Consider the following 20,413-nt stretch of genomic DNA (forward strand, 5'->3'; position numbering starts at 1 on the left):
ATTTTATTTTATTTTATTTTATTTTATTTTATTTTATTTTATTTTATCTTTTTTTATTATCTTTTATTTTATTCTATTTAATTTATTTAATTTAATTTAATTTGATTTAATTTTATTTTATTTTATTTTATTTCACTTCCATTTTTCTATCATATTCGATTTAGTTTTTGAAAATATCTTCGGTAAAAATTATACTGTACTAACTTCTTTAGTATTTCATTTATGCCGGTTTTGAAAGAAATTAACCAAAAACTGGTTCTAAGACATTCGAATAAGTTAACAACTTTTATCAAATCCGATTACTGCCTATTGACTTTGTATTTGTAGTTTTTATTTCACATTGATTTTCTGGGCACCAGTTGGATCAGCAGTTTTTTAGATTTATTTTGCGCTTCTTTGTTAAACAAAGCACAAATTAGCCAGGTCATCAGTGGAATCTAACAAGTTTCGGTACGCTCAAGTTTAACAGAAAATAATAATAATAAACAGCAACAACAGCAACAACAACTTCAGAGATCAGCTAAAGAATAAGAAGAATAATGAATGCCTTCAGTTGAAAAGTGTTAATTAAAAGGAATGCCGAACTTTTGTTTAACACCAAATGCATACATACATATTTGCTTCCTGCGAATTGGTTAGTTAAATGTATTGTTACACTTTACTACATAAGCCTTTCTCGCAAGTAAAGGCTTAAGGATGATAGATAATGAGGTTCCTGAGCCTGGAATTGAATTTAGCATAAAATACTACGCCATTGAAAATTTCTCGTTTCAAGATCTAATTAATGAGAAAGCAATCATGGAATCTGTACCAAGTGTAGGTGCACTTTGTGCAAATAAATGGGCATGCCAACACTAAATGAGAAAATTACATACAGTAAATGGTTTACCTCCGAAAATTGCAATGCGTTTAAAGCCATTTTTATTAAAAGTTTTTCTTGCGGAAACGACACAAATTTTTAAAACAACAAAATTTCCTCATCAAACTTCTTTATCGGACTATACGGTATTAAAAATAATAATAGAGATTAGTGTTTGCCCAAGCTTCTCCACTGATTTAGGGCGTACGCCTGGATGTTGTCACACAAAGGAGAGGGACCTGCAGTGTTACGTCGACTCTGAGCGGTGATTGTATTTTTATGATAAGCCATTTTTCATGGCAAAAATACACTCGGAGGTTTGCCATCGCCTGCCGAGGGGCGACCGCTAAACGTTTTCTTGCCTTTTTTTGATCTTAGTAGTAAATACGTAGCCCGTAGGAGATTTGTTGCGACTAATTTATGCCCAATTTTAAGCAATGAAGACGAGTTCGGGTCTACTCTCCTTAGAGATTAGTTGTTGTTATATTTGCAAGAGTCGTAGCCGCAAAGGTTAATTTTATTAACTGTCTACTTTTTATTTTTGCTGAATGAGTCTTATTACTATTTCGAATTTGTAATTCAAAAAGCAAAGCGATTCATATCTCAACCTTCAACTTGTCAATAAAAAAGAATTAAACATACTTACATACACGCACACACCAAGTATGTGCCAACAAAAGCCGCGGACATACATACATACATACTTACATGTGTTGATGCCTACATGAAGTTAGTTTTTGTTTAATGCAATTAATATGGTAGCTGGCGCACACCTTACATAATTAAGTACCTACTTTGTACAAGAAGTTTTGAAAGTAAATACTTTTGACGTCTGCCAACAGTTACTTAATGTAAGAGCGCCAACCTACTACATATGTACATATATCATCGCGGCACACGTAGGTGATTATAATCGTCACATCTAATATGAGCATGGGCATTAGGATGTGTCGATTTTGAATGAACGAAAATAGTAAAAGTTATTTGATGGTATTTTAACAGTAGTAATATGCTGTAGTAGCTTTTAACGAATAACAATTGGCTATAAAAAAACTTGATATAGTCATAACTGGGTCATTCCATTGAAAAAAGGAAAACGACATAAATTTTAATATGCCCTCACTATCTCTAACCTCTTTTTAAATGGCTACATTTCATTTGCCTGTGGGAAAATATTAAAAAAAAATCAAACAAATTTGTAATTTTTGTCTATGGAAACTTTTATTTCATGCATAACTACTTTACACCTTGTGACCTAGATCCATATAAACCTTAAAAAAGCTTATTAAAGCCTCACGGTCGGCAACAACTAACTCGATGTTCGGCAAGGTATGCCGAAAGATCCCTGCAGGCTCTTCAACAAAACATAATCAATCTTTACAGGGTCCCGGGACAAAGCGGTATTCCGGCCGGGAAACGAGGAAACAGCACCTCTGTTGCTGTGCTAAAAAGGGATCTGATATAGGATTAGCGGTAGCGGTCTAGATGGTAAAACCATGCGATTCCAATCTTCAAAAGTTGAGAAGATGATCAAAGCAGCCACCACTCGAAGAACACGGAGTTTAATAAGGCTATCAAAGCGAAGAGTTAGGCTTCTAACAGTAATACTAACGGGACACTTCTTCATTGGAACATGAACGCCAGTTTCGGAGGCCAATAAAATGATTTTAGGAGAAACTGCCTTACGCTCCACAGAAAATGTTTAAAATTTCCACGTGACCACTTTTTCGAGAGCCTAAACAGCTTAGGGAAACTCTTTTGGAGGATCTTCTAGCATCCGCTTGAGACACAGGATGGTTTAAAGACATGTAGGCATGGGAAAATCATTGAACAACGCAATGGACCTTTGTGGCCTCCGAGTGAACTCTTTTTAGCGGTGAGGTACCTAACTGTTTCGAAGTTTCCGTTTTATTGCAAGTCTGCGATATATATTATTTAAAGGATCTTATATTTAATAGTAAACGCGGTTGGTTAGAGAATAGTTTTTATTATTATTTATTTGACATATGTGTTACATACACAGGAAATACATATCTCAACTCATATTTACTTCATATTTCTTCATAGTAACTACTTCGTTGCAAACAAGCTAAAAAACTTTTGTTCATCAAAAACTTACGCACACTAATGCATATAAGCCTATTAACACTGTAATTATGGTCTTAATAGTGTTTGTAGTTGAATACCAAAATAAAACTCATTTACACACAATAAAATAAATATAGTTCGAGTAGTTGTTGTACGTAAAAGTTGGCTGATTGACAAATTGTGCCAACATGACTCTGTACTTACTCAAATTTAAGTAGATGCACATCCAGATGTAAGTATGTTTGTATGTATGTTTATTTACTTTTTATGTATGCACCATGCAGTAATTCGCATTCACTTTAGCCTAGTTCACAACTTACCAGTACTAGTCCTGTCAATCATATTAACCGCCTTGGGCCCCTTATCAGCTGGTTGTTGGATAGCTCATTTCGGATTGATACTCCAATACTTTCTGGATATGGACTACTTAGTTGAAATAAAATAAAACTTACTAACCGATGAGAGCATTATTTACTTAGTGTCTTCTGATAAGTTCTATAAGTACTGGTCAAGTGCTGGTCAAAGCTCACGCTTCTGATGTAGGGCATTTTAGAAGAATATTTAGTCGGTCTGTTACTGCAGGTTATATTTACATATGGGGCGTTCCGTACCACAACGGACGGGGTTCACAATTTATGTGTTTGATTTGTTTCAAATTCTTAGGCTTGATGCATAAGCATAAATAATAAATAAATATGAAATTTGAGCCTGATTAATACATTTTTATAAACTTTACAGCTCAAAAACTAATCGATTTCCAAATATCTCGGGAACGGGGCAAGGAAAAAATTAAAAAAAAAATCACACATACACACATCAAAATTCTATATGAAAATAAATATTTAAGTTTTTTTTCTTGAAAAATTTTTCATATACAAATTTTTTGATAAAAAAAAATTGTTTTTGAACTCAAATTATTGTAGAGTGCACCCCATAATACTATACTTAAATATTGCGCAATACTCAGAGCTACCGTTGTGATTTTTTTATTTAATTTTTTTGAGATGGCTTATTTTCAAAGCTATTTTTTTTTATCAACAAATTTTTATGTGAAAAATTTTTTCAAGAAAAAAAATTTTAAAAAACATTTCTTTTCATAGAGAATTTTGATATGTGTATGTGTAATTTTTTTCAAATTCTTTCCTCGCCCCATTCTCGAGATATTTGGAAAACTATTAAATCGATTTGTTTTTGTTTTTGTGCCGTAAAGTTTTTAAATCAACCTCAAATTTCATATTTATTTATTATTTATGTTTATGCATCAACCTAAAACATTTGAAACAAATCAAACACATGAAGTGTCCCGTCCGTTTTGGTACGGAATGCCCCATATACATATGCACATACATACATACATATTCCTATGCATATATGTATGTACGTAAATTGTTGTTATGCCGTATTGAGTTTTGGTTTACAAACAAAATGGAAAGGCAGATGAAAAGTTGGACAAAGCAAAAGATTACATGTAGTTAAAGATTTCATGTTTGCAAATTTCCATTTATCGATTACGTTTACCAAATTGAAATCGATTTTGGCACAAGGTTAATTAACTTTTTTGGATTATAAGTAATATTTCGATTTCAAAAGTTACTTAGTAGGAAGCAGCTTTTGAAAACGATGTACTGCTTACTGCTAAGGCATCATGCGTCTTCAAACGCAAAAGTGTTAACTTTGAATTATATGTAACAGGGTTGTTGCGAATATTATTCCCAAATAAAAGTCCTTTCCGGATAATAAACAAACGGCTTATACAAATTAAACAAGTTTGGTATCAAATGAAAGAGGACTTAAATAGCTTTAAAACTGAAATGCCTAAACGAGGAAAGCCACATGCTGAAAAATATTTCAATAAAAAATGATAATTAATCACCATAGAACAAACCTTGTGTCAGGTATATGCCCCTTTTTAGTATAGAATTCTAGAAAAATATAAATAGAGGTCGTTCGTTATTTCTGTTTAAAAGCTGAACAGTCCTCTTTCGTGTGATACGAAATTTGTTTAATTTGGACAGGCCGTTTGTTTATTATCCGGAAAGGACTTTTAGTTTGGAATAATATTCGCAACAACCCTGATATGTAACAGCGTATCAGCTACATATTAAGCTAGCTCCGTGTGTAAACACGGAGTTTGGGAAAATTTCCAGGAAAGTAAATAGTCAACGAATTAATTACTTGTTTTGAAATGGAAATTGTAAATAATTGATTTTTTTTTTTTGTAAACGTTAAGCGTAGATGAATATGCGTGTAGATAAACACAGCTAATTTTACCCAATTATTTATTTAACCATTTTTGCATAGTAACAATATTTTATAGGTCCACCAAAAATTCCAGAAAAAACAAGGGGATTAATAAAAGAGGATAAATAAAAATTCTTTAGTATTAAAAACTGTTCAAATAAACAAATGGGTATTGTTATTGGAATTCTCCTGAAGAGAACCAGAGTTTTCCGATCGAAAAATATTGATTTTCAAGAATTCTATACCATTTGTACGAAAAGTTGTTTTTTCTCCATATAAAATGCATTGAATGGAAAACTTTGATCGCTTTGAGCGACCTCTAAGTATTTTTTGATTTTAAAATAAAAACTAAGAGTATATTTTTCGATATAGAACAATTCTAGGGGGTGAGAGCATTAAAACTCCGACTTTACTTATTTTGGACCGCCCTAATATACGTGTATACTAATGTAGATACTTATGTTGGATTTGTTCAATTTATCTTGCCTAATAAGATGCTTGATTAGATTATAATATTTGTATGCTTTAAAGATCCTATATTTTTTCTCAATTATGTATTACAATTGCAATTCAATTACTATTTACTTACAGGATGAACCAATTTGAATCGAGTAACTTGGGTCGTTTGGACTCATTGGCTGTGCAGCAGACAGACTTTCTGAAACGGCTCGACACCCTCGATTTCATTGAACGCCAAAACAAACGCAGTATTGATGAATTGAAAGGTGACTTAAACCATGAGAAGGAAGGTCAGAAACAGCATTTTTTATAAATTTGTGAACAATAAGTTATGTTTGCTTTGCGAAAAATATGTGATGTACTTGCTCGAAGGCTTATTGCATTTTTATTGATTATGTAATAAAACAACTAAACATCGACTTTTACGTTTTACAGAAATCGCCTTGCGTACAGCACGTCAAACTGATGATCGCTTGCCACAGATGCCCACAAATGAAGCCAAACTTGAGTCATTGGCAACTTTGCTGCTATCGACACGTTCGGCAGTCAATGAATTGAATAATCATCTGGAAGCGAATATCAGCAGATTGTCAAAGTGAGTACGTGAGTGTAGGTATTTTAATTACATAAATACAAAAAAAAAGACTCTAAAATGTAAAAATTAAATACTATTGTATGTATGTATATTCAATACTATATTAGTTTATCATAAAAGCCTAAATGCCACACAGCTTATATGAGACACTCTTGATGACTATTTCTGCTTCTTCTTAGTGACAAAAAATAACAATAAAGTAACATCTTGTTTGTTTGGTTGACACTTGTTTGCGGCGTTTTGATCAAAGCGCATCGATGTTGCATGCAACAATGTTATTGTTTGTTTTTCTATTCTATGCAAATCAATTGAATATTTTGTGTGGTAATCGTGATGCGCCTATTAAATTGTCACCTCGAATTAAATTTAAAATTTTCTACACACACCTATGTAGGTAGGAATTCAGTGTTGAGGTTGCGCGCAAACATTCGAAAAGTTTGAAATTCTTATTATTTTCTTAAACTCAAGGAAAAAAACCACAAAAACAAGTGTGTGGATAGTTCTGTGACGTTTGACGACGGGAAATCTTCTCCATCAATTTCAATACCAAAAGAGTGGTTTACTATTTTTTTTTTTTACACAAGCCCAACTTAAGCGTCATTTAAACATGTTGTCGTTATATATCCGTAAACGATATATGAGTAAGTCGTCACCGCAGAAGAAAAATACTTCTTCTTCTTCTTATTTGGCGCTGTAACCGGCTAAGCGATTTTGGCCGCCAACTGATGCCAATTGGAAATGCCAAGTGAAGCCAGGTCCTTCTCCACTTGGTCTTTTTATCGCAGTGGAGGCCTACCTCTTCCTCTGCTACCACCAGTGGGTTTCGAGTTGAATACTTTCAGAGCTAGAGCGTTAGAGTCCATTCGAACGATATGGCGAAGCTAGCGGAGCCGCTTTATTTTAATTCGCTGCACTATGTCCATATCGTTGTAAAGCTCATACAGCTCATCGTTCCATCGTCTGCGGTACTCAGAGTTGCCAGATGTGGGGATTTCGTCCCATTTTGGGGATTTATGAAACCATTTGGGGATAGATTTTTTCGTTTCGGGATGTGGGGATTTTATGGGTTTAAAATTTTTTGATATTGAAATTAAAATATATATTTTTCTGGCTGCCCATAAAAATTTCTCGAATAAAGATTTTATTAGTACATACTTTTTGCGCGATATGTTTGTAAGGTTTTCCTAATGCCGTCAAAGCATTATTCGGCGCAGATGTCTGCTTTGATTGGCTGAACAAACAATTTTCGCAACAACCTTCACGAAAGAGATTCTAAAAAATAAATGGCATTCTTTAGCTATTTGAGACTTGTACTTTATTACACTAAAAAAGTTTGATAATTTTTTGATTTTAAACTTTTATTTATGCAGTTTCTGTTGTAGATTGAATTATATTTTAAAAGAAAATTAGTAAAAATAAATAAACATATGTTGTAAAAACATATAACTTTGAATTTTGGTGCTAAATCTCTGACCATAGTTGTACGTATAACCAAATGACCTCACGCATATATGTACATACGTACATATACATATATAAATGTGTGAAAATGTGTAGTATTCAAAACTGTAATAAAATGAAAACTGGATTAAAATGAACTAACACAAATGTGAATGCATGCTTTTTTTATTTCTTACTAAAGGGGATTTAAATGGGGATTTAAAAGAAAAATGGGGATTTTTTGGGGATAAATGCGGCCCGATATGGGGATGGGGTATAAAAATATTCTGGCAACACTGGCGGTACTCGCCGTCGCCAACGCGTAAAGGCCGGCAAATCTTCCGCAAAATCTTTCTCTCGAATACTCCAAGAGCCGGCTCTTCGGTTGTCCATGCTTCTGCGTCATATATCAACACGGCAATGATGGGTGACTTAATGAGCACTTGTTGGCAAGAGCGATTTTCCGTTGGATTTCCATGCTGGCATTATTATCGGTGTTAATACTGGTTCGCAAGTAAACGAAATTATCTACTTTATGAAAATTGTAACTGTCAACAGTGACGTGGGTGCCAAGAGGTGTGATGACAGGATGTATGTCTTGTCCAACTTGGAAAAGACAGAAAATGCACGCTCTTGTAGTAAATTGCCCCTGAGCGGTTCAGTTCTGCAGCTCTTATTATCTTCTCCAACATCAGATTAAAGAAGTCACATGAAAGGGAATCACCTTGACCGAAACCCCGTTTGGTGGCGAACGGCTCGGAGAGGTCTTTCCCAATTCTGACGGAGCTGGTGGTATTGCTCAACGTCATTTTACACAGCCGGGGATAACAAATTCAGACATAGCGGCGTATAGACAACTTCTTTTGGATTTGGCGTATTGTGAATACCTGGTCTATGGTAGATTTTCCAGGCCTTAAACCACACTGATAAGGCGCAATCAGTTCATTGACGGTGGGACTCAGTCTTTCACACAATACGCTCGATAAGACCTTGTAACCTATGCTTAGAAGGCTGATCCCGCAGAGGTTGGCGCGAATGGCGGGGTCGCCTTTCTTGTGGATTGGGCAGAGCGCACCTAAATTCCAGTCCTCGGGCATGCTTTCATTTAACCATATTCTGCATAAGAGTTGATAGCTTGCGTTTCGCCCGATCGCAGCGTGGCGCTATAGGCGGCATCTTTTTTCTCTGCAGCTTGTTAACACTCCTCATCATACCAGTTGTTCTCTCAGGCTCGCTCAAATCCGACTACTTCTACGGCAGCGGTACTTAATGAACGGGAAATGTGGTTTCACTGCTCGCATATGTCGGTTTGTTAAAGAATGCTCTCTGAGAGCAGGTGTAAAGTCGAGTAGCGGATGCAATGGCCGTCTGTTTGGACTGCAGCTATTCGACGTTGAGCTTTTCTTGCTCAAATTTTTTGCTGCACAGAGGCGGGTGCGTATCTTGGCTGCAACAAGATAGTGGTCCGATTCGATTTTTGGGCCTCGGAGTGTACGTACGTCCAAAATACTGGAAGCCTGCCTTCCGTCTATCACAACACGATCGATTTGGTTTCTCGCTTTTTGATCTGGCAACAACCACGTAGCTTGATGGATCATTTTATGCTTGAACCTAGCCCTGCATATTTCCATATTTCGGGCCCGGCGAAAGAAAAGACTCCTCAATTGAGAAGTGGCGGATTTATTGACACAACCTCTTTTACATAATTTTTCTAAATGTTTGTCCGAGTTTCTCCATCGCCCTGTGGTAATAAATAGTCTTGGTGCTGTCCGACCGGTAAACGACATTTTCTCAGAAGAATCTTCATGACAGAAATATACTCGTACGGTTTCCATTGCCTACCGAGAATGGCCTGGCATTAGATAAACAAATTATGGATGTTGGACCAGCCATCGCAACTGCCTTCTATCGAGCGGTTGCATGTGCCTCTTATTACTCGGCCACATGTCATATCATTACATACAACGTAGATACTTGGACAGATGCCATGATACCTTTAATACATAGGTAGTACGGGAGATTGATACATAAAAGAAAGAGCGGAGGGGGAGACAATGGTGACCTCTTAAATTCGTGGTTTGAGAAACGTTACATAATTATTATAAATTTCGTAAGCAAAAAAATAATTAATATTAAACAAACAAAGGAAAGTATCAAATGGGCGAGCTATTCAAATGACCGGGAGTGTATATGAGTGTAGGCTGTGAATCTTGATTTTAGCCAATCAATAAGCCTCTATGAAGAATTGTGTATTCATTCTCTACACTCTTGAATGAATTTATTGTCGAAGTTATTAAGCGTGCACTCGAGTAGCAAGCTGTGTTAATAAATAAACTATTTCAAACTCGTTGGTTTTTGTAAATTCTTTAATGAATTTTAATAAATCTTCCCCTCATTCACATTTAGCATGGTGTCGCGTCGCCTTAACAGCATTCGGCGTCAAAATAATCGCCAGCCAACAAACTTCTATGCGCCCAGTCATCCAACAGAGCCGCTCATCACCAGCTGTGCACAAGACGCACCCACAGCCAATGGCATTTTGCGTCTTCAACTCACACCCGAATCCGAACCGTTCTACGTGCGCTGCGATGAGGAAACGCTTGGCGGCGGCTGGACCATCATTCAAAATCGTTTCAATGGCAAATTGAACTTCTATCGCGGCTGGCTCGAGTATCAGGCTGGTTTTGGCAATTTGGGTGGCGAATTTTTCATCGGTCTGGATAAGTTGCATGCGCTCACCGCCTCGGCAGTGCATGAGCTGCTAATTTTGCTGCAGGACTTTGACGGCACGAATCGTTATGCGCGATATAATTTGTTTGCTATTGGCAGTGAGAAGGAAGACTATGCGCTTAATTTATTAGGTGAGGAGGAGAACAGTTGGAGAGACAAACAGTTTTGGCTGAACTGTTGAGTATTTTTCTTCTTACATTTATAGGAGAGTACGAGGGCGACGCTGGCGACTCGTTTAGCTATCATGCTGGCAGCAAATTCTCCACTTTTGACAACGACAATGATGGCTGTGTTGACTGCAATTGTGCGCAGTCGCGCAACGGTGCCTGGTGGTATAACTGGTGTGACATGAGGTATGTGCTTTCTTTAAAAAAAAAAATATGTCTTTAGTATGCAATTAAGCGAAACGATGAATGTAAGTTTATTAATAAATTTCGCTTCTTATTGCAGCAACTTGAATGGCAAATATTTCAGCCAAAATTACAACGCAACGCCTCTGTACGAGGGCATGTATTGGAATGAGTTCCGTGGACCCACTTACTCGCTGAAAGCTGTGCGCATGATGATACGTCCGGCGAGCAGCGATGGTGATCTGCAACGCAAATAGTCGAATGAAATGTGTTTTATTACTAATAATTTAATGTGAATTTACTATTTTGAGTGTCTCAAGTACTCTACTCAGGCGCTTCTTAACCTACTAAATGGGTGCATGCATTTTTGACATTTACCATTAAAATGGCATTGTATTCATTGCTTTGTGTGAAAGCAAACGAAAAGTTGCTAAATGTTGCCGTATTGTCACAAAATAAATATACTCGAAACGGGCTTAAATGTTAACTATTTAAATTATTATCTGTATATGTAAGAATATGTATGGCATACATACATACATATGTACTCCTGCTCAAATGTGTGTCAAAATGTAAAATGAATTTTATTTGTAAATTTTTATTTTTGTAAGTGTAAATTTTAAATAAAACTATATAATGCCATGTTGTTTGAAATCATAAAGTGGTAGTGTAATTTTGACTAGAGTTTTATTGCCTATAATTATCTGATTAACAGCAGGTTATAAAGAAGAAGCAGGCTATAAAGAGTTAAGTTTTTACGCAGACTGTGAAGTGAGTGTGCGATCACACTTCGTGCGTTTAAAATGTTTCAACATCAGAACACGGAAATGCAGTAGCAAGTAGTACCAGACGAACAGAATTATAAACACTTAATAGAACTCATTAAAGCTTTCCTGACACGCAGCTTGTTAAGCTCAATTATGGCAGTAGTTCGCCACCAACTGTCGCAAAGCCTCGCGGAAGAGAGGAGAAGCGACTAACTGTTTGCATGCTAGATTCTCGCTATGAAGTTTTTTCTTATCGAAGGTCAGGTTTTCTTTTGAAATGAAGTCGACTTGTTTCGATGAGATTTAAATTTCGATAAATATTTTCCAACGCATCTTGAAAAATACTTAGATAACAAACACAACTGATTGAAGCTCGTCTGGACCACTCGTTGGTTAGTTAGTTACGAGCCAGGGGTATTTGTAAAGAGAGTCCTTAACTCAGTACGCCCAAACCACCTTCAGCTTGCTAAATGAATCATAAAAGTGCTTTTGTAGGCGAATTCTGTATTAAAAAGCGTTCGAGCTATAAAATGGATAATTTTTTGTTTGGCCAAGGCCGGACTGTCAAAAAGAATGTGTTACTGAGGGTCATCGTTCTCAAGGCAGAGTCGGCGGAATTCTTGCTTTCCGGTAACAGCTTTCGGTGCATGTGAAATCGAAGTCAGTTTTGACCAATTAGATAGGCTGATGGCATTTCTACATAATGAAAAGATGACCAAAGAACCTGGCATGCTTATGGTACATATTTCTTATTGCGTACAGAGAGTACCCACTCAATTATTAGGGCTCCCAAAGAACGCGAACTGAGACTAATGAAGGGTTTCATGCAGTTAAAGATCCCTTTCATGCCAACTCGTCTGTGGCCTCATTGTTTTCGATCCAACAGGGCCATGGTACCCATAACAGTGTTGCCGTATTTTTATCTATCAAATTTCACGCATGCTGAAGTATTCTTTAACAAGTTTGGATTTTAATATCCGGTTAGAGAGGGCACGGATAGCTGATGGCTATCTAAAAAGGTAAGTAGATAGACGCCCTTTAAAACCGTTCCAAGGTTTAATTTGGCACAGGTTAAGATTGCTAGTACTTCAGCCTGTAACGCGGTGGGCCATCTGTCCACGGAAATTGCAAGTTTGGTACCAACTCCACAGATATCTGAACGTGCTCTGTCCTCCATCCTTGGATCATTTTTGTACCTCTGCACTATGGCTGAAATATGAACATTCTATGGTCAAGAATCAACCAATGCTTAAAATCTTGTACACATGCTTCTGAGAATCTTAAATGACGTTGCTTTGAAAATCAGCGAAATCGGCGCATAATCACACCCACCGGATGTCCCAGACCACCCGTCGACTCCTTGTAAAAATGGAGGAAAATGTTTTATTGGAAAAAAGAAAAATACGACCTTTCAAGCAGGGACTGCTCTATCCTTTGGCCATATTACCGACTTCCAACTTCTACACATCCACGCTACATTGCAGCGCATTCTAGAGCCGCAGTTGAGTAAGTTTACATTGATGCAGTGAAACACGCAAATCTTTACAATTTTCTGAGACGTGGTATAGCAGTTTTTGGCAGCGTTGTGCTTACTGCAAGAACAAGGACCCCTTCCTCCAAGCTTAGGTACGGTATGCATTCCCACAACTACTGACTCTACATTTTATCTATTAATTGAGAAAAGAAAAATATTTCAAGTTCATAACAATGTTGTCTATCAAGTGCTGACTGTTACTCATTGGCAATTGATTGCACACACGTTCAGCAATCTATCGATGTACGTAAGCATAAGCATCAGTACTACCTCCGATATTATCAGAGCTAAGCAGAAAATTACGAGCAATTTTCCTAAATTTCAAACACTTACATTGAAAATGCTGTGAAACATGCGACTGAACAAATTATATTAGCGCTTGAACCCCGTCCAAGCAAATATAAGAAGCTTCGCAAAAACGCTGGAAATCTTAGTAACAAATCGGTATAGTAGTGGTGCGAATGAATATTTATTGGCGTAATTTTAGGGTGGAGAAAAAATATTAAAAATAATATAAAAGTATTTGAAAGAGAAAGATCGAAATGACCTCGGTGATATTCATTTTATTCTTTATATTACAAGGCGCTTATTCTTTTCAAGCTACCGCGGTGTTCGTACATAACATAGATGACTTGATATCAAAAGCCAATATTTACTATCAGAAACCGTTTGTATTTGAAGAAAAATGCAGTTAAAGTTATAAGCAAAAGTGATTTCAAATGTGCTTTATATTTTTTTAGCGCAACTTCTGCTGGTATCGGCGAACTGATCTTGAGTGAGGTGGAGCAGTTGCCTACGAAAACTGATATAAAACTCATTATACATGGATTCACTAGTAGTCGGTCTCACTTCTCCATTACACCGCTGAGGAATGGTAAATAAAGTAAACGACAAAATCACTTAGGGGATTCTCTCAAACTCGAAAATGGCTCGAAAATCTCGCAACTTTTCCAGCCTCGAAAAGCTGTCAAAAATTGTGTGAATAGCGCTTTGGCATTCCTTGAAAGCTTTCGCGGCAAACAGTCGCAAAATCATCCTCGAAAAGTAGTTCGTTCATTCCCGTGTTGCGTTTTGGGATTTTAATTCATACCTCAGTTTTTCTTGGCATTTTGAATGTTTTGCTTTATTTTTACTTCAGCTGATACCATGTGTTATACAAGGCAACTCTGACTGAACAGCTGAATTCTCTTTTTAGCATATCTCGCTAAAGGTAAGGACAACGTTCTGCTCGCAGATTGGTCCGATGCTGCTGGTGTGGATTATCCCACCTCTCGTAAGGCGATTGTACAAGTTGCGAAACAGTTTGGAGAGCAACTAAAGGAGTTTATGGAGTAAGTACTATCTAATAGGCTGTTTACATGAGGCGATTTTACAGGTAATTTTAGAGGCGATTATTTGAATAAAAAATATTAAAAATCAATATGTAATTCAACAATTAAGTTAAAATCGAGTTGTATTTTGGTACACTATCAAAATTATCCGGATTATCATCCGGGTAGGGATGGCAAGATTAATCAAATTAATAGCATTAATCGAGTAATTTTTTTTTAGAAAGCGATTGAATCGAATCGAATTTCTCATTCTAATTAATCGAATCGTTAATCTATCTATTACGAAATTAATTGAATTATAATATCTAAACATTGCTGCCACTCACAACATTTTATTGATATAAAAATTCGTACTAGATTCACATCTCTTCAAGGTTTTACCGAAATGGCAACTCTGCTTGATGGTAAAAAAAACCCTATCATTTCTTAAAGTCACATCACTGTCTTTTTAAATTCGGAAAATTAGACGTGTTCAAAATGGCTCCTGTCAGAAGTGAAATTTGGAAACTTTACACAAAAGTTGCTGATACTAATTTTATTGAATGCTGAGTGTGTGATAAAATACTAAAATACTAGAATAATACTAGCAATATATTTGAAAAATTCTATTATATTATTTTAATATTAAAGACAAAATTAATCTAAAATGTTGATTAATCGATTAATATCTTGTAATTAATTGCAATTAATCATTTGACACATTAATCGATTTTTGCCATCCCTACATCCGAGCATAGTCATTGAGTTTCTTCCACCGCGAAGCTGATGGGAACATATTTAGTTGAACCTAACAATTTTAGCGACTTTTTCTTTATAGAGTTTACATAGTTCTAAAAAATTTCAATATAATTCCAATGAGATCGGAGTTTATAATCTTGGAGTTCATGATTGAATTTGCCAACGATGAGTTTATAAATTTTAACGATTTTTTTAATTTCAGTAATAAGATATTTTTTATATCGTTTTTTTCCGATATCGATATTTTTCACCGGCATAACGATTTCACATGCAGTGAATTATACCAGTACGTCACGAATCGATACTTTCTTGAATATCGATACCAATTTCCGATAACAGATTTGCATCGGTTGTAAATACTAATTATTGTCAAAAGCCATGTCCACTAACGGCAATTTCCAGTTTTTTACTTATTTTTATTTTTTCATATCTTTTCAAGACCCTCACTAATATAAATTATGTTCGTATTGTATTTTCTTCATTCATTAGCAAACACGAGATCGCTCCCGCTGACGTGCACGTCATCGGCCATAGTTTAGGTGCACACGTCGCTGGCAATCTTGGTGATTACTTTAATGGCACTTTGGGACGTGTAACCGGCTTAGATCCCGCTTTGCCGCTGTTTACACCGCTCTCCGTCGATGGCTTACACCACTCCGCGGCACAGTTCGTCGATGTAATACATACAGACTTTCCGGTATTTGGCGATGGCACTCCCCGCGGCAATGTTGATTTCTATCCGAATTTCGGAACTGCACCACAACCAGGTTGTGCCGATATGGATGTGCTATTGATTGCAAAGCAATTGCTATTTGAACAATGTAAGTAACCAAACGTATGCATTAGGGTGGTCCTTAATAAATGCATCAACATCGTATGGCATCCCTTTGTTTTATTCTATGTATAAAATAAATACATTTACGAAAATTTGAAAGTTTGAAAAGTTAATGGTTGCTAGCTGGATTTGAAAAAATTAAAATTTTTTAAGTTGTAAAAATTCTACAAAATTTTGACCTCAAATTTGATCAATTTCGAAAATTATTGAAATTTATTCATACAAATTCATGAAATCGCTGAGTAATAGATGCTCAAAGTCAACACTATTTCGAGTTTTTGCGATTAAAAAAAAATTTAATTCTGAACACCAAATTTTTTTTTTAAATTTTGGAATTTTTATGTATTTTTTTTTTGTACGTAAAATAAGCTAAATGGCTGCCCCATACAAAATTTAGGTGTTCATATTTTATGGACCTCCCTCATATATATATATAGTCATAAGCATGTACATATGTTTACCTATATCTGAATATTAAAATCTTTACTACCCTACAGATAGCTGTAGTCATAATCGCGCAGTGTTCTTATATGCTGAATCTATTGGACAGCCGACGAGCTTTCCAGCAGCATCATGCACTCTAAGTGGCATAAAAACGTTGAATGTCAATGGTTGTCGGAGAATGGTGGATGAAAGTGTGGTGGTTTATATGGGAGAAGAGGTGTCGCGGAGGTAGGCTTTTCCTTTCTTCAAATCAAAACATGTTGCAGTAAATTAAAATTTTTCAAAATTGCAGTGCCACTGGATATTTTTATCTGCCAACCAATGATGCACCACCCTTTGGCATGGGAGCAAATACCAACTTCTGACTCAGGCGGGATCCTGAGGTTCTGAGCAGGTGGGATGCTAATCTGGCTAGATGGACCACAGCAACGTGAGAAGCGAGAACTTTCGCGTTTTGGTTGTATGGAAAAAAGGAAACACTCGCCTTTATTATAAACGTTATAAAAAGTTTATTTATTAAAAATGATTGAATTGCATATGTCTAATTACATATATATGTATGGAAATCCGATAAATGTTAATATGTTTATGTCCGTTGACGTGAAGGTAGACGTTTTCCTGTGTGCGCGCGGTGATATGGTTGGTTTTAGAATGTCTCCCTTCTTTATTAGGTCGCTCCTTCGTCACAATCGGTCGATTATACACACTGAAATGATTTGAATTTATAATCAGTTCTAAAGCATGAATTCCCATCGTAAAGTAATCGTTTAAGAACCCCAGCAATGTTGACAGTTACAACTTAGTTAAACCCAGAAGTTAATCCGACTTTCTCCGTTTCACCCCTGGCCAGAAGGATTCTGCAGCCATAGCTTTTTTCCACGAAATTACAAGTTTTCGAATGTTGAAAATATTTTCATATTTCATCGTTTTTGAACGTTTAAAAAATTTTCGTAATTCTTGAAGATTCAAAAAATTTTTGGATGTAGATGTTTTCAAAATTTTCAAAAAATTTCAAATTATCGAACTTTGTTATATCAATACAAAATTTTGGAAAAGTTCCGAAAAGTGTAAAAATTTTGGAATTTTTCAAAGATGTTAATATCTTTTAGAATTCTAAGAATTTTCTATTTTTTACACACAAGTACCATGAACATTAGAATTTTTCGACAATTTGTGATGTTTCACATTTTTACATTTAAGGATAAATAAAATTCTCAAAATTTTGGAAAATATAAAAATTTCTAAAATCTCAATAATTTTGTACATTTCAAAATATTCTCATTTTACCAAAATTAGAATCTCCCGGATTTATATAGTTTTTGAAATTTTGGAAATTATCCTAAAAATAAGAAATCTCAAGAATATTAATAATATAAATTTTCGTTGTTTTCTGAACCTGTGAAAATATTCAAACTTGCTGTGACTTTCAACTGTGTAAAATAATACAAATTCGAAAATATATCAAAAAAAGTAAAAATTTAAAATTAAGTACATAATTTCAAAATTTTGAAAATTCAGTGAATTCGAAAAACATAATACTTCGAGCTTAGCACACAGCTAAATTTCAAACTCAAGTGAAATTTGACACACTTTTTCCATGAATTAAAATTTTCAAAAGTATCCATTCATTAGGTTTGTTCCCCAAGCTTCTCGAAGTCACTTCGATCCGCAAGTAAGTTTTCGAGTTTCTTTAATATACGCTCACAGTTTGAACTTTGCTAGAGTTTTTCTACAGGTAGTTCACCCCTACCTGGGTCCGCCCCTGGTATTTATATACGTTCTCTGCCTTTGGCGTGGGAGCAAATACGAACTTCTGACTGGCGATGCCGCAAGCGTAGGAAGCAAGCAAGCGTCTTAGCTAAACTGTATCTGCAGGGTGATACCAATGCTTAATATTTATTAATACAGTACGCTCAACAATATTTACAGAGTGTTTGTGTTTTGCATTTTGCTCAATCTTTCTTTTGATTGCGATTACCCTGTGTTTAAGCACGGTTACATACCATCTATACAAAACATTTTTCATATCCGGTTTTCATTTCACATTTGCCGTATTTAACTTAACGTAGCATTTTTCTCCCAAAAGATGATTTTCGTCATTGTCTGAATAGTAGTCGAGTTCCAGACTTCACTGTGCTTTTCTACGAAAACTTGTTAAAGCAGCGGAAGCACGCAAAAAGGCGTAGTAAAGTCAGTTACATTTGGTTTAAGTTAGCCAATTAGGTATAATTTGAAATGTGAGTAGGTTGCTATTGCACTACATATACATTCACGTACTGATATTTTTGGTAATAACACCGGTTTACAAAAAAAAAAAAAGTTTCTGCATACGAAACCACACCGCACCGCTCTAAAAATGAGAGAATTCACCAAGGAAATGTTGACGCATAAATCCCAAACAAACGCAAAAAACGCCGCAAAGAAAAAGCCATCGTGTAAATGCACTAAGATTTTCGAAGACTTTTTTAAAAGAGAATGTGCAAAAAACGCAGGTTGAAAAGTCGTCGTGTAAATTGGCTCTTATTATTTTCTTATTTGTTTGATTAAACAGGGGGATGCATGGCGTATGAGTAACAAAATTTCCTGCTCATATTTCATAAAAAAAAAAATTAATCATTTAGGACCGGATTCACAGTGCTTAGTTAAACGAGCGAGACGGTATGTCTTTGTGCATTATGGATATATTTCGACCTCAAGTAGTAGATAGTCTATAACTTACTGCAACAGGACAACTTTAAAGCACCAAACACACCTATTAATATAACTGTTTGTTGGTCATTTATTTGAATTCAAAATTTCAACGTTTAACAATAAGGTTTAAAGACTAAAAATGGTAATAAATCTAAAAAAAAATATCTAACGCATTTTGTGTATTTATTTACATTACAAAAGTCTATAACTAGGCTGGCATACAATTATGACAGATTTTTGAATCATAAAATACAAAACTTTATTGAATCATTACATTAATTAGGCATTTATATAATATAAGTATTATTTGAATGCAGCAATGCGAGTTTTGCACTTTGCATGTTGGAATGTTCACGCGAGCTTTTGTGCATATATTTGTATGCACACATGTATGTACATTAGATCGCACCAGAAAAAAAAATCGCCATACAACTCTGAGTCAAGTGAAGTATTTTTGCAAGGCAATTTCGAAAAAAGTTTTCTTTTTGGCCAAACATCGTTATATCTTTGGCATTTGGAGTCGGATATTAAAGGATGATAAATCCATGTTTTTGTATCGAGGTGACTTTTTTTTGTGCAAGTTCATTGACCTCAAGTACCCCGTTCTAGTATTTATCCACTTGATCTTAGTTGCTAGCACCCTAATATGCCACCCTAATGTCAGTAAAGTAAAGCTCGCCGAAGTTCATAAAAGTTTTGCTAAGGAAGTATTTCGAGTCGGAGATAATTTCTGTTTTTTTTTCGTACGTAAAGGAGCGCATTTCTTAATTTTTCATCATATCTTCGGCAACCGTAGTCGATTCTTAAAGTTCGATATATCGATGTTTTTATCTCGATACTCGAGTAAAAAATTTTTCTGTTCAACAATTCATTGACCTCACCCTGTTCTAGTATTTACTAGGGTGATTGACTCGGTTTTCCCAACCGGGTCCCACCGGTTTTTTTTTTTTTTTTTTAATTTTTCAAATATCGAATGAAACTGATTTTTTATCGAACAAACCATTTTAAAAGGGCGACACTAGGTTTGGCAAAAAATTTAAATTTTGCAAAAGTCCATTCGTCTAAGGGCGTACCGAGAACTTGTTTTGGTTTTCTTCTAAGGTGGTACGGTCTAATGTACATACGTGTGTATATCTAAATATGCTTGTTTGTATACTGTTTATGAATCATTGAATTAGTAGCTATTAAAGCCATATCATATTTATTATAAGCTTAACACATGCATACATACAAATACATACCTCGCATGTATGTATGTATGTATATATGTTAATTAAATCTAAGTAAGTACATAATAACTTATTAATTATA

General features: G+C 35.4%; 3 protein-coding genes across 4 annotated transcripts in view; 2 read left to right on the top strand and 1 right to left on the bottom strand.

The window, feature by feature from the left end:
* Window positions 1-11,405, top strand: part of LOC118747741 (angiopoietin-4-like) — a 16,986-nt gene extending 5,581 nt beyond the window's left edge. The window contains exons 3-7 of one of the 2 annotated variants that reach the window (XM_036481865.1): window positions 5,780-5,913; window positions 6,083-6,242; window positions 10,089-10,543; window positions 10,618-10,765; window positions 10,863-11,405. In XM_036481865.1, the coding sequence (XP_036337758.1) occupies window positions 5,780-5,913; window positions 6,083-6,242; window positions 10,089-10,543; window positions 10,618-10,765; window positions 10,863-11,019 (1,054 nt within the window). In that variant the 3' untranslated portion in view covers window positions 11,020-11,405. Of the gene's footprint in view, window positions 1-5,779; window positions 5,938-6,082; window positions 6,243-10,088; window positions 10,544-10,617; window positions 10,766-10,862 lie in introns of both variants that reach the window. The other variant, XM_036481864.1, reaches the window with a different exon arrangement.
* Window positions 1-20,413, bottom strand: part of LOC118747743 (GTP-binding protein Rhes) — a 100,314-nt gene that overhangs the window by 37,350 nt on the left and 42,551 nt on the right. The window lies entirely within an intron of this gene.
* On the top strand, window positions 13,506-16,895 carry LOC118747744 (pancreatic triacylglycerol lipase-like). The gene is made up of 6 exons (XM_036481869.1): window positions 13,506-13,730; window positions 13,804-13,937; window positions 14,259-14,394; window positions 15,622-15,953; window positions 16,465-16,639; window positions 16,704-16,895. The coding sequence occupies exons 1-6, from the start codon at window positions 13,606-13,608 to the stop codon at window positions 16,774-16,776; spliced, it is 975 nt and encodes a 324-aa protein (XP_036337762.1). The 5' UTR covers window positions 13,506-13,605; the 3' UTR covers window positions 16,777-16,895.

Source organism: Rhagoletis pomonella, unplaced genomic scaffold, assembly GCF_013731165.1.
Source record: "Rhagoletis pomonella isolate Grant_MI unplaced genomic scaffold, Rhpom_1.0 Rhpom_scaffold_00012, whole genome shotgun sequence".
In the NCBI taxonomy this organism is placed as follows: Eukaryota; Metazoa; Arthropoda; class Insecta; order Diptera; family Tephritidae; genus Rhagoletis; species Rhagoletis pomonella.

Coding starts and splice junctions, on each gene's coding strand:
- LOC118747744 (XM_036481869.1), top strand. CDS start 13,606: ATGACCTCGGTGATATTCATTTTATTCTTTATATTACAAGGCGCTTAT. Junction 13,731..13,803: donor AATATTTACTATCAGAAACC/GTTTGTATTTGA, acceptor ATATTTTTTTAG/CGCAACTTCTGCTGGTATCG. Junction 14,395..15,621: donor CAACTAAAGGAGTTTATGGA/GTAAGTACTATC, acceptor TTCATTCATTAG/CAAACACGAGATCGCTCCCG.